The sequence below is a fragment of the Panthera onca genome, chromosome B3 (genome assembly GCF_046562875.1).
Source record: "Panthera onca isolate mPanOnc1 chromosome B3, mPanOnc1 haplotype 2, whole genome shotgun sequence".
NCBI lineage: Eukaryota > Metazoa > Chordata > Mammalia > Carnivora > Felidae > Panthera > Panthera onca.
Window position 1 is genome coordinate 33,391,648 of NC_138344.1, and position 14,721 is coordinate 33,406,368.

General features: G+C 42.2%; 1 protein-coding gene across 1 annotated transcript; it reads right to left on the reverse strand.

Moving 5' to 3' along the window:
* Positions 1–2,774: 2,774 nt before the first annotated feature.
* On the reverse strand, positions 2,775–12,444 carry LOC132668918 (transmembrane protein 202). The gene is made up of 5 exons (XM_060618126.3): positions 11,888–12,444; positions 11,412–11,667; positions 4,138–4,287; positions 3,662–3,793; positions 2,775–3,191 (listed from the first exon to the last, which is right to left on the reverse strand). Exons 1-5 carry the CDS (start codon positions 12,023–12,025, stop codon positions 2,995–2,997), a joined length of 873 nt encoding a protein of 290 aa, XP_060474109.3. The 5' UTR covers positions 12,026–12,444; the 3' UTR covers positions 2,775–2,994.
* Positions 12,445–14,721: the final 2,277 nt, after the last annotated feature.

The window sequence follows — 14,721 nt, forward strand, 5'->3', positions numbered from 1 at the left end:
TATTTGGAGCAGAGGGAAGGTATGGAAGGGTGATTTACTGAGCTATCTTATTGGAAATCCACTTAAGCTTTTTAAGGAATTTCTACAAGCAAAGACAGAAAAAGAAGAAAATAGAGCATTCAGCTTCTAAAGGAGCAATGAAAGGTTGTCTCTATTTTTTTAAGTTTATTTATTTATTTTGAGACAGAGAGAGTAAGTGGGGTAGGGGAAGGGAGAGAGGGAGAGAGAATCCCAAAGCAGGCTCTACACCATCACGCAGAGCCTGATGCAGGGCTGGAACTCACAAACCATGAGATCATAACCTGAGCCAAAATCAAGAGTCAGGTGCTTAATTGACTGAGCCACCCAGGCGCTGCAGGTTGCCTGTTTCTTATAAGAGCCACCCAGGCGCTGCAGGTTGCCTGTTTCTTATATACTATGCTAGCAAAGTAGAAAACTTAGTTATAACAACTATCCATTATCTCCTAATAGTCAGGGCTTTTACAGTTACTTTCTTTTGTTTTCTTTTTTAATTTTTTAATGTTTATTTAATTTTGAGAGAGAGAGAGACAGAGTGTGAGCGGGGAAGGGGCAGAGAGAGAGGGAGACACAAAATCTGAAGCAGGCTCCAGGCTCTGAGCTGTCTGCACAGAGCCCCATGCAGGGCTCAAACCCACGAACCGTGAGATCGTGACCTGAGCCAAAGTCAGATGCTTAACCAACTGAGCCAACCAGGTGCCCCTTTATGGTTACTTTCTTATGATCTAGCATCTTCCACTCTCACTTAGACCTACTTCCTTCTTCTTACCCCACTTAAAACTTCCATTTCCTGAAGAGTCATCAGTACTTAGCTCACTGTCAGTTTAGTCTTACAATTAAAGTAGTAAAACTGAATTATAAATAAAGCTTATCAATTCAATGAATCCTTCATTCATCAATGTGTGGGGTATGCTTAGTGTGTGAGGGGCGTGGGAAGATGAGGAGCTGGACTTCAATACACGTGTGTTCTTACAACCAGACAAAGTCTCAGGAATAGCCTGAGGAGCCTCTGAAATGAGGCCCCCTGTGGTAAGGAGGCACCAGTCATTTTGCCATAACTAAGGCCACCTGTCAGGAAGAGGAGCCAACATGGAGAGTTTTCTAAGGTAGGGTCAAAATGAAGTGTGTGTATATATGTGTCTGTGTCTGTGTGTGTGTGTCTGTGTGTGTATATGGGTGTCTGTATGGATGGGTGCACATAAGCACGTGCTGCTAAACTCCTATCCTTAGGAATGAAAGCTAAGGTATTAACCTAATGGGCTTTCAGTTACTATCCGGGAATGTTAGGGCGTTTCTAATCAGGGACCAGGATTATAAAAACTACATAAATTATGGGGCACCTGGGTGGCTCAGTCGGTTGAGTGGCCGACTTCGGCTCAGGTCATGATCGCACAGCTCGTGAGTTCGAGCCCTGCGTTGGGCTCTGTGCTGACAGCTCAGAGCCTGGAGCCTGCTTTGGATTCTGTGTCTCCCTCTCTCTCTGCCCCTAACCCACTTTCATTCTGTCTCTGTCTCTCTCATAAATAAGTAAATAAAAACATTTAAAAAAAAAACACTACATGAATTGTAAGAACCACCCAAATAAAATTATCTTAAAAAGGCAAAAAAAAAAAAAAACAAAAAAAAAAACAACCAAAAAACTCTACATAATTGCTCCATGCTGTTATGTTTGTTTTCTACAGAAGTTACCAGTAAATCTTTAAATTAAACCAAAAGGACCCAAAAGCTTATCTTTAAGAGCAGAAAGGGGTTCAAGCTGGGCACTATAGTCCATTCCACTGCCAGGTTGGGGGAGAAGTATGCACCTCAACCAGTAGAGTAGTAGTGGCAGCTACTAAAGGAATAAAGAACAAAATGAATGTCAGGGACTTTCTGCATGGAATGAGGTCTGGGTTTGAAAGGGATCTTTAGCCATTGAAAGACCTATGTGATTGCCTTACTTAGTTTTATAGGGTAAAACCTTTTAACTTGGTCCACATCTATCTACTTAGGCTGAAGAAAGCCCTTTAGCCTCATTTGGCTCATTAAAACAAAACTGAGTAACAGGAATCAAAAGAGTCACAGGCCTATCAAAAATCTGATGGAGTCTGTGGCTCTCTTCACAGAAAAGGGCATCCACAAATTTTGTGCACAATTTCAGAAGTTTGTGGAGGCCTGGTTAAGATATCTCTCAGCCTAGGGACAAGCACTGGGTTCACATAATAGACTGTAAAGGTTTCAAATGACCAGTCCTCATAGGAAATTGGACCTCATGGATTCCCCAGAACCCACCTCCCACCCCAGCACCTTTCAGTACCTATGGATGATAAGTATTATTTCTACTGATGTTTATTCCATTGCTGGCAAGGATCTGCAATTCAGATTCAACAGTATAGGCCACATATAATAAAGAAAAGAAATTTGCAAGCAGAATTAGATGATCTCTTTCTCTAGATGACATCTTCCTCTAGATGACATCTTTCTCTATGGGTCATTCTGCTCTGTAAGATCCCTGATGCCCAAAGACATCTCTAATCCACACACTGCACCTACTGCTAGTTTCTTTCATTCGTGATTCTGACCACAGATGTTTTATCTTAGAAATTTTTTCTTGGGGAGCCTGGATGGCTCAGTTGGCTAAGTGCCCGACTTTGGCTCAGGTCATGATCTCACAGTTAGTGAGTGCGAGCCCTGCATCAGGCTCCATGCTGATGGTGCGGAGCCTGCTTGGGATTCTCTCTCTGCCCCTCTGATTCTCTCTCTCTCAAAAATAAATAAACCTAAAAATTTTTTTTCTTAAGTGGATTTTTATTATTTTCTTTACATGTCTATAATACATATTTTGGATCCAGTGCTCACAAAAGATAGCTTTACTGCTATCTCCTTCAATAGCATGGACATGACATTAGGAGAGTTTCCTAGAATCTACAAAATCATTTCCAACTCAGCCTCTCTTCTGTTTTTAAAACAAGCAGTAGTTGGGTTTTCCTATCACCATCACGGTTCTGCTTCGGGGGCTGTTTTCTCTTCCTCAGTTGGAGCTTCCATATCAGACCTTAACCCTTCATCTTCAGCAGGTAATTCTTTGGTCACTGGACCAACCCCCAGCCTTGACTTCTCCGTGGGACTCGTGGTGACATTTTGATCAAGGGGAGGAAATCTGAAAGTTATGTAGTTGAGGAAGGACATGATCCCTAAAGGAGGAGAAGAATTTGAGGTGAGTTTCAGTAGACAGATGGTCTTTTGGCTTTCAAAATTCTTAGTGATGCTTTAGAAGAGGTTCTAAAGACCTCTTCTTAGTGAAGCCAACCCTTCTCTCCCCCAGCACAGTTACTTTACCCTCCTGTGCTCCCATTGCATTATCTCACATGGTGAAGACAAAGCTTGAACCTCCTAGATTCAAGTGATAGTTCCACAACTTTCTGTGCGGTCTTAGGCAAGTCAGTCAACCTGTGCCTGCCTCAGTTAATGGTAGAACAGGTTACTAAATCCAGGTTTCCAGACTTCAAAATCCATACTTTCTTTGCCATACCACTCTGCCTCTCCATGTATAAATGTTCCGGATAAGAACAGTCATTTCTTCTATTTCTCCTAAATTCTACCTTGCCATCAAGAAGTAGTTTCTTCTTCTATCCTTCTAGCATAAGACAGGGGACTGACTCACCAGAAAACGTGAATAAGAAGTCACTCCACCAATTAATATGATAGGCCCATAGGAGATCTGGCTCCAAGGCGTCCTTAGTATGCCTGTAAACCTGTGCCAGAAACAGGATAAGGCAGAGGAGCAAGGAGATGGCTAGGACCAAAAGAAAAGATGTCACAACCCATCAGTGTCTTCAGTCTTCCTTGACCACACACCACCCCCCCCCCAAGTCTTCTTCTACCTCCACACCATATGCACAGCAAGATTAAAATTTAGGGCTTGACCAATATGGGAAAGAGAAAGGGGCCTCTCCCTTCCCCCTGGTATAAGTCAGTTAAAGTGTGTTTTATGCAGTAAGACAGGGCTGGAAGCTGGCAACTTGATGTGATACTGAAGAAGAGGAAAGGGACAAGAAAAAGAGAATAAAAGCCCCACAGAGAAACTTGATTCATTTGACAGTTTTACCTTGGCATTTCCCTGCCAGTCTAGGTCTGTACCTGAGATGAAGCTCAGTATGGATACCTTCAGATCGAAGTTGGTGGTCGTACTTCCTCTTCCAGGCAGGCAAGAGCTGATGAGCCAGCCAAGGGCAACGAGTATGGAGAAGATAGAGATGAGGAAGAAAGTCCTGGAATATTGAAGGTAATCTGCCAAGGAGAATGAGAAAGGAAAGGCTTGGGTAGTCCAGCAGGGGGCCAGCAGGGTCTGGGTAGTCCAGCAGGGTTTTCTTAAGAAAACCAGATAGAGTCTTAGAGAAGGGCATGAGGACTAGGGAGGATGAAACAGAGCTTACTATGTGGCGTCCAGGGCATAAATAAGGATCTTATTTCCCAGCTTTTCTTTTCAATTTTTCAAGTTTATTTATTTTTGAGAGAGAGAGAGAGAGAGCGCACATGCATGGGAAGGGCAGAGAGAGAGAGAGAAAGAGAATCCCAAGCAGGCTCTGAGCTATCAGCGCTGAGTCCCACATGAGGCTAGAACTGTGAGATCATGACCCGAGCTGAAATGAAGAGTCAGACACTTAACTGACTGAGCCACCCTTGTTCCCGTTTCCCAGCTTTTCATTGATACTTGGAATTTATTTACTGTGAAGGCAAAGCCTTCATTATAAAACTAAACATACAAATAGTTCTGGGTGCGTTAACACATTAACCTAGATGTAAACTAGCTTATAGGAGACATGACTCTAACATCACAACACAGATTAAAACATTTTCTTGTTCCTAATTCTAATTCTAAAAGTAATACATGGGGGCATCTGGGTGGGTCAGTCGGTTAAGCATACGACTTCGGCTCAGGTCATGATCTCACAGTTCATGGGTTCGAGCCCTGCCTGGGGCTCTGTGCTAACAGCTCAGAGCCTGGAGCCTGCTTCAGATTCTGTGTCTCCCACTCTCTCTGCCCCTTCCCTGCTTGTGCTCTGTCTCTCAAAAATAAATAAACATTAAAAAAATTTTTTTAAATAAATAAAAGTAATACATGTTCAATATAAGGAAGAAAATCAGCCACAATCCCACTACCTAGAGGCAGCTACTACTGCTAGCATTTTATGTTATTTCTTTCCAGTACTTTTCTACCCTCTGTACTGAGTGGATATGATACTGCATATCAAGTGAATTTTTTCTTAAGATTATATGGTAAGATTATCCTCCAAATCACCTGTTGTAAACATCATTTTCATTTTTTTTAATTTTTAAAAATGTTTATTTATTTATTTTTGAGAGAGAGAGCGAGGCTCAAGCCCACGAACCATGAGATCAAGACCTGAGCTGAAATCGAAAGCTGGTTACTTAACTGAGGCACCCAGGCACCCCTGTATACATCATTTTTAATGGCTACCAAGGAGCTTATCATATTAACATATTTTACTTAATGACTTAACTGTTTTTGGACAGGTAGTTTGTTTCTATTTGTTTTTTCTCTTCCAAGTAGATCTGGCTTGTACAGGCCTTATCTTGCATTTGACCACAAAATGACGTCCCATTTACTTGAACTCCTCTCTTGTAAGATTTCAAGCCTGAATTTTCTGGATTGTAGGAATTTCAATCCCTAAAAATATCTTTCTTTTTTTTTTTCTTTCCTGAGAGTCCCTCAAGGTCCTGCGTCGCATTTGCTCAGGGACAGGCCTGCTAACATCCTTTTGTTCCAAAGCCCTTACCCAAGTGCCATAACGCCACTTCTCTCATCTCCTGGCTCAAGATCTCTGCTCTCTGCAGATTGGGTGTTGGTAAGAGAGAAGGGGCATGCTAAACATTACTTTTTCCTAACATCTCCCTAATATCAAGCAGATCCTTCCCTTAACTCCCACAGCAATGTTTTAAGATACATGCACCCGATGTTTATAGCAGCGTTACCTACAATAGCCAAATTATGAAAACCGCCCAAGTATCAAGTACCTATCGATTGATGAATGAATAAAGAAGATGTGGTATGTATGTATGCATACACACACACACACACACACACACACACACACACACAGCAGAATATTACTTAGCCATAAAAAGGAATGAAATCTTGTCATTTGCAATGACATGGATGGAGCTAGAGAGTATTATGTTAAGTGAAATTAGAGAAAGAAAAATACCAAACGATTTCACTCACATGTGGAATTTAAGAGACAAAACAAACAAGAAAAGAGAAGTGAAGAGGCAAACGAAGAAATAGACTCTTAACTATGGAGAATAAATGGATGGTTACCAGAGAGGAGGTAGTGGGGGGATGGATTAAATAGGTGACGGGGATTAAGGAGTGCTCTTGTTGTGATGAACACCGGGTGATGTATGGAAGTGACGAATCACTAGATTGTACACCTGAAACTAATATTATGCTGTATTTTAACTAACTGGAATTTAAATAAAAACTTGAAAAAAAAAAGAAATAGAGGATAACACACGATTGCAAGTAAATATAGCTCTTGTGAGATACTGCAGACCCTGCAATGTCTTCAGTATCCTTTAGGGGGTGCCTCCTTGTCTAGCTTTTTTCCTTTCTTAAGCCAGATGGGCTCTACCACTAAAAGTTCTCTCAGAACTTCTATGTCTGAGAATCACAGTCCGGCTTCCAGGTAACCCAGAGAGAAGAAAATATGTTAAAGCTTATCCCAATTTAAGATTTGACTCTTAAGTTTTACTTCGTTCTCTAGAACTCACCACTTACATCATCAATAATAGGAAAGTCCATGAAAAGAAACCACACACCTACCCACAGAGGTGAGTTGTTCTGTGGCCCAAACAAATTAGCCACATTAAAACATGATGACCCCAAAGCAACACATTTTCTGAAACCTGGGTTTCAGAATTAGCAGGATATGTAGCCAGAGAGAACCATCAGCCTACATTGAGCTTCATGAAGCCCAGTGTGATAGGCAGGCATCGTTCATGGTATTTAGCCCACTGCCCCCCACTAGACCTAGCAGCCCTTGCCTATAGTCCCCTGACTATAGCTAATTGGACCAAGGAATGGGCTCTGACCCATATTGGACTAATTTGATTCTTATGCTTGGAAATTTGGATTTGAGACTGATTTATGTTAATTTCCTCTTTTGCTTGTTTGAGCCAAGAAGATACAAAGCTAGACTGGGATCTCACTGTTTAGGATTTGCACACTAACAAGAGAAACTGAGCTGTAGTGATAAAACAAAGTGTAAACTAAGATGAGTGACAATGCAGCTCTAGAGAGACTGAGTGACTGGCAGGCTTGATTTTCTTCATCGGAGACCCCGGCCTTGTCTGGAATTTCCTAAGGTACGGCAAACTTCCTGCCTTTGGGAGTCTATGAGAGTCTTCTGAGTAAATAAGTTCACTGTATAGCTTATACTAGTTCAAATGAAATCTGATCATTAAAACACAAAAGTGCACTAAGATATTCGGTGTAAGTTCTGTCTAAGATATGTTACAGCCCAGCCTTTCCTCCACCATGAGAGGAAAAATCGACTTCATGTTTTTCTTACAATCTTCTCCATTTTGGCTCCTTATCTCCTGAAACCACGTGAACAAGATCACTCACAACTCCAAAGGAACAACTGAAGATTTGCAGCATAGAATCATCTCACCCCAAAAGGAAGCAAGTCTACTAGTCATAATTATATACAACTAATTATCTGACCAAACTAAACACTTAACTCCATAGTATAAAATGGCTACATTTGGTTAACTTCATAGTTTTTTTCCTAATTCATTGAACAAAACAAAACAAACATCCTAAAGCTGAATTCAAGTCTCCATCTCCTATAAAACCAAAAGCTATTTCAGCTTTTAAACATCAGTTTTTACAGTAGCTTACTTGTCAAAGTTTCAAAGATCTTAGGACCTGAGTTACAAAAGGCCCTACTTGTCAGTAAGAAGTTTTGGTCCAGGGAAAGAGAAGTGCCCTAGATATAAGGAACACCCACGTAGATCACATGTATCAAAACACTGCTGAAGATTTCCTTAGTAATATTCTTTTATGGCTTTGGGTTGCAGGAATAGCAAGGCAAACCTCCCAGTTTGCTAAAGGCAATGAAGCTAATGCCCTGGGAAGAGAGGGGATGTCATTCTCAATTTGGAGAGGAAGAAGCCCACATCACGCGAAAAGCTTGATAAGATCCTTGCTGGTGTTCTCAGGATCATCCCAGTCAGTGATTCTGTACTTCAGAGCACCATCAGGTAGGACATAAAAGCTACCAAGACTGAAAGGGATACTACCATACTGGAAAGCAGTAATGATTCTCAGTGAATTGGGAACACTCACCATTCAGTAGTTTGGGCTGGGCAAGATCTCCTTCTATTGTTATGAAAGTAAAACTTTGTCCAGGAGGTTTTGGAAAGTGAGAGGGCCAGGGCTATAAGCCACCTTGCTCTTGTGAACAAATAAGCTTAGTTAACACTAGATGCTCTTTTCCTTTACAGCTGTTGACACTCTGGAAGGAATCAATGGGGAAGCCAAGATGACGTGAGAAGAAAGAAGCATAGGAAAGAAGCCAGCCATAGGAAAAGCTAAGCACCTAGTACTCAGCTGTGCCAAAGAGATTTGGGGGTGGGATTCCTCTTACTGCACCCTAGGTCCTTCAGCAAAAATCAAAGCCAGAATAGGGAGACAGTGCTCCAAAAGGGCTAGCTCCTTTTAACTATGAAGGAGCCAGACTGAGTGAGTGCAGGTGGGGTGTGGCTATGGATTTTGAGAATGAAGAAGGTGCTGTTGAGGAGTCAGCCCACTTATTTAGTCAGATCTAAACCTCCATGTTGTTGCCATAAGGCCAAGACAAAATTTTTATTCCAGTCACATAAGGCCAAGACAAAACTTCCCCAGCCTCATGGAAAAGAAGGTGGTTTTGGAATGGAAAAGATGGAGACCTAGCACCTGGGAGAGGAGGCTGTGAAATCAACTTAGGATTTAGGTTCCTCGCACAGCTTGGCCTTGTTTATTGTGCAATGGTTCTCAGGCCCTGGCTCCAGAGGGTCCACTGCTTTGACTAAAAGACCTAATCTTCTTTCTCCACAGTCTTCCAAATGGTCCAACCTACTCTCTATGGCAAAACATTCCTTTATATTATGGTTTGATCTCACCTATGCTACAGGGGAGTTAACAGAAGGGTCTGTTCCACACTTGAGACCTAGAATAAAAGTGAAGGATGGTGTCCCCTACTCCCCACCCCTTCTCCATTCTGTTAGCAACTGCTACAGCAGAGAGGCTATCAATCATCTAGAACCAGGTGAAATCAGAGGCAGAGGCACAATGGCCTAATGTAACTCCACAACAGAGGAACATGAACACACACATCCTTGAGTCCATCTTAGAGAGTCCCCATGAAACTCACAGAAATGACATTACTGCTTTCCAGTAGGGTAGTATTCTTTCCAGTCTTGGTAGCTTTTATATCCTACCTGATGCTGCTCTGAAGTCAAGAATCATTGACTGGGATGACCCTGAAAACACCTTTCCATGGGAAAGGGGGCTAAATTCTTGCAATTAGTAGGTAAAAGTTTAAAGTTCTTGAATTGGGACAATAGTGTTTTGGGCAGTAATAACATAACAGATTAGTGAGAGCTGAACACACTCATGACATTTGGGAAATTCATTATGAGAACTGCGGACTACTTACTGATCCTAGAATTAGAACTTAGTTAACGTTGCAAACAGGATAGATACTTGACTTAAAATTGTGTACTTAAAGGACTCAGTTGACCACCTCTAAATCATTAACAGTTGGCCTCATAGGTAATATCCAGGTTCTGAGAAATAAACTATTTGCTACTGTAAGTGACAAAATTCCAAGACTCTCATTCATTAAAATTTTAATAATCTTCAAGTCCTAAATTTTAGCCTGGGCATGATTACATAAATATTGCAGTTTAATTTTTATGCCTGTATCTTTTACTCCATTTCTCTAGAAATGGAATTTGTGAGTGTAAATCTCTAGATACACATAATCATATTGCTTTGGTTATAGCCATTTACATGGTCCCAGTGTATATGACAGTGTCCAGCATTGTGTCTCATCACTTAAAAATCTCTGCTAATGTCGCGTGTGAAAAATCTTATCTTACTGTTCATTTGATTTGCCTTTCTTTAATGATTTATTATGGTTAAAATAGTTTTACCTATGTTTACTAAACATTTTTAGTTTTTGTTCTGTGAATTGTCTGGTTATCAAGAATTTATTTGAGGGGCGCCTGGGTGGCTCAGTTGGTTGGGCAACCAACTTCAACTCAGGTCATGAACTCATGGTTCATAGGTTCGAGCCCCGCATCGGGCTCTGTGCTGACAGCTCAGAGCCTGGAGCCTGCTTCGGATTCTGTGTCTCCTCTCTCTCTGCCCCTCCCCCACTTGTGCTCTGTCTCTCTCTATCAAAAATAAATAAAATATTTTAAAAATTTAAAAAAAGAATTTATTTGAGTATTTGCCTTTTTATTAATAATATACATTTTAAAATATTAAGGCCATTAGCCTTTTATCTTTCATATTTGTTGCAAATATTTTCTTTAGTTTTTCTTTTAAGTTGAAGGTGCACTTGAATTGTCTGCCTGCCTTTGATTTTAGTTCCTTCTCAAGATCTTGTGTTTGGGTCCTGCCCTTGAGTTCCACATGTCATAGATGCTCCAGCTCAGGTCTGAGCCTAGGTGCAACCCCTCCAACCCCACATCCAGCATCTGGAGCCTCTGCTTATCTGTATCTCTTGTGGATAATGGGAAAACTGTTTCGTGTAGTTCTGTCTTTCCTCTAAGTGTTGCTTCTGATTGAAAAACTCATGCATATGGTATCTTCTAGCCCTAGAAACTTATTTTTCAATGTTTTATATTGCATTTTCAGATCTGCTTAAGTTCACATAAAATTTGACGTTAATAATTTACTCTAAATAGCTAGCATTTGTTACACACCCTTATCTGACATGCATTCACATTCTCTTCTACTGTTGGCAGAAGAACACACTGACCTTAAAAGTTAAATCTGATGGAGGCTGAGACACCTTGCTTTGTTTCCCGGTTATGATCAATTACATCTATTTCTGCAAGTAATGTTAGAATACCAACCATACTGCTTCACAGGGACAGCTTATAAAGGCCCAATGGGTTCTTCCCAGAAAGTAAAGAGAGTATCAACTACTGAGTTGGGAAAGGTTACACTGAGAACACCAAAGAAAAGGATGGCTACATTCACAATTTGGCTGAGATCCATCCTGGACTTGGAGAGGTGAGGGCAAAGAGATCTTGGAGGAGGAAAGATGAAGGGCCAACATGGCAGAAAGCTCTGGAACTGTGGGGCCTGTGGTGTTTAATTTGGTGGAACTCACAGGGTGGTTTGGGTGTGTGGCTCCAGCACAGCTCATAGTTGCATGTGATCCAGAGTCCTTCGTAGAGCTCAAAGCCATTCTTGATCACCAGGAACCTCACCCAGTTCAGTGGGGACATGCAGATCACCATTAGGAAACCAAAACCACACAGGCTGCCACAGAACGTTCGGATGTAGATGTGTGTCTGATTCACATGCTGCTGCCGCCTCTGGGGTGGCATTGAGGCATTCGGATATTTGTTGACGGGGAGGGTAGGCTACAAGGATGAGGGAAATATTGCCTACCCAAAAAGATAACCATTGATCCCCAGGGGCTCCTACTTATCTCTACCTTAAGTGTCTCCATGTGGGCTTGATCTGTGGCTGTTTATCCCTACCCAGGGTGATCTTTTCTCTTTCTTTAGGATACTCTATCTAGACCCACCTTTAAGTATGTCTTCTTCCTCCCATCTGACCTACAATTAGGTACCTCCTCACCCTTTGGTAGTGCCGGTTCCCCTTAATTTTGGGAACCTTAGGATTATAGAAGGTCAAGGCCATTTGTTCCCTGCTCTCCATCTTGGCAGCCAGTTCGCTTTGTAACTGCCACGGAATTTGTCTCAGCACCTCCCACATGTGCTGGCAGCATCAAAACAGGCCAGAACCCATGGCACAGATTCCATGTCCGTTTGATATTCTGGGTCTAATCAGATCAGGAACAAATCATCACATTTTAATCAAGTGCATGCATATGTGATGCTCCCACCTCTCCCTTCTCTGACCCTTTCAACTCCTTCATTAAATAAATCCACAAATATTTTGTCAGCAGTTGCTGTGTGCCAGGCCTTGTCTTAGGTCCTGGGATATAAAGATGAATAAGACACAGTTCCCTAATAGCCAATAAAAAAGTTAACTCAGGTGTCTTCGGGACTCCATAGATTGTGGTTAGAATTCAAGATTACAAGCAGCCTGGCATTCATGGTCTTGCCCCAACACTAAGTGGAAGGCCCTGGGTGTGTCTCAATAGGCTCACGAACCAGTCTGTCAGCCATAGATCATCGTGCAGTATTCCCCTCCCCACCCCCCACCCCCACCCCCCACCTTTTCTTCCTTTCTTGCTCGAGTACCTTCTCTTCAATGCCTTCTCATGAAGCCATTCAAGGGTGCTACGGTCCTGCCACTGCCAGTGGTGACAGGGCCCACTGTGAAAATGCCAGCATCCCCAGCGCAGGGGGCTACCAGCCTGCGTGCTGAAAGCTACCATTCTCAATAGTGCAGCAGTGTTGGGTTCTATGTGAAAGCGAGAATGGCCTTTCCCTGTTTCCACAGCCAGCACAGCTTGTGCCCAGAGTAGCTCAAAGTCTTCTTTTCAAATAATTCTCTCAGTGTTGCTCCTAACTCCTCTCCCCACAAGGGCTCAAAAGCAGTCCAAGATGCTGAACAGACACCATCCTGTTCCACATCACGGACATTTATTCAAATAAATGACCAGCTGTATTGCCAGCTCTTGTTTTCCATGAACAGATAAACTCCGATTCCTAAATTTGGGCTGAATTAGAATGCCCTATCACCCGTTTCTCCCAGCATACCCTCTCCTCGCCCGCCCAAGCCTGTCGAAACCTATACTTTGTTAGCTGGTGGGAACAACTGGCAGTTAGCTTGTTTATGTCCATGCTTTAGCATGAAGCCCTCCCTCTCCAAAAGTGTTATTTGACTCTCTGTCTACCAGAACTTAGCCTAGCGCCTGGAAAGAATAGTATTTAATGTTAAATGAATAAATGAACAATATATTTTTAACTAAAGGACAGAGGTTGGTACAGAGGACAGAATGGTTAACATTTTCAGGGGAAAATTAGGAAAGATTTATTGGAAGAGGTGATGTATTAATTGGATTTCCAGCTAAGGAATATTCCAGGTGATAGAGGTGATAGGGCACTGAGGCAAAGAGAATGATATGTCTCAAGGCAGGAAACCATGGACAGCATGAGGTTCTTGGGACATTAGAAGCAATGTGGTTCTACTAGGTACAAACTCAAAGGTGAGGGTTGAAGGGTGCAGATATCAGCAAGAGCTAGATCACAAAGAGTCCTTCAGACCATGCTATGCAATTATATTGTGAAGTCTCAATTGCTGTGATACGCTAGTGCCACTGGAGTGATTATAGGAAAGACTTTTCCATTTGCAGCAAACTGGCTGTACAGCATGACTGTTAGATGCACACTCATGCCTAGGGAGCTAGACATAGGCATTGAATACACAGGCCTACCTTTCAGTCCCCTTTCTAGCACTTACTTAAGTAGTTCCAATACTCATGGTTAGGTTACTTGGGGCAGTTTCCTTAACCTCACTGAACATCAGTTTCTTAATTTCTAAAACTGGGTTAATATTCATTCCTGCCTCATCAGAATTTTTGTGAGGATTAAATGAGATGATATGCATAAAGCTCTTAGCACAGTGCCTTCATACGTGCTCAGTAAATACTATTATTATTTATTTTTTATAAAGCATTTTTAAAATGTTTTATTCATTTTTTGAGGGAGAGAGAGTGTGAGTAGGGGAAGGACAGAGAGAGGAAGACAGAGGATCTGAAGCGGGCTCTGTGCTGACAAGCTGACAGGCTGACAGCAGCGAGCCCGATGTGGGGCTCCAACTCATGAACCACAAGATGATGACCTGAGCCAAAGTTGGACACTCAACCAACTGAGCCACCGAGGCGCCCCTGTTTGTTTTTTTTTTTAAGTTTATTTTATTTTTTAGTAATCTCTACACCCAATGTGGGGCTCAAACTCATGACCCCGAGATCAAGAGGCATTTTGTGAACAGTGTCTGATTGGCAAATGATGCAACCCTCCAGCTGTTGAAGGAACAGGTTGGGCAGTACTGGACAAAAGGTAGGATGTTCTTGGCCTGCTGGGAACTTGCTAAGGCCCGGATGCATATGACAAAACATTATTCATGCATCACTGGTGACTGGGTATATTGCCACTTCCCCCACTTTAAAAAGCAATTTGGAAAAAATAAAATAAATGAAATAAAATAAAATAAAATAAAATAAAATAAAAACCAATTTGGGGTCCCTTGCCTATTTGGCAGCCACTGCCCCGGAGCCTGCAGGGTCCAGGAGGAGCATAGCTCAAGCCAGTGGATCTTGAGTCTTCAACACCAACCCAACACAATGTGGAGTTGCTGCAGAAACCAGATTATGGGGGCTATTTAGGCTCCCAGTCCCTCCCTGCAGAAGCCTGGAGCTCTGCTCTTGCACTGATGCCCTTCACTGTGGAACTGGCACAAGCTGGTTAAGGACTCAGTCTCTGAGAAAACAATTGGATTGA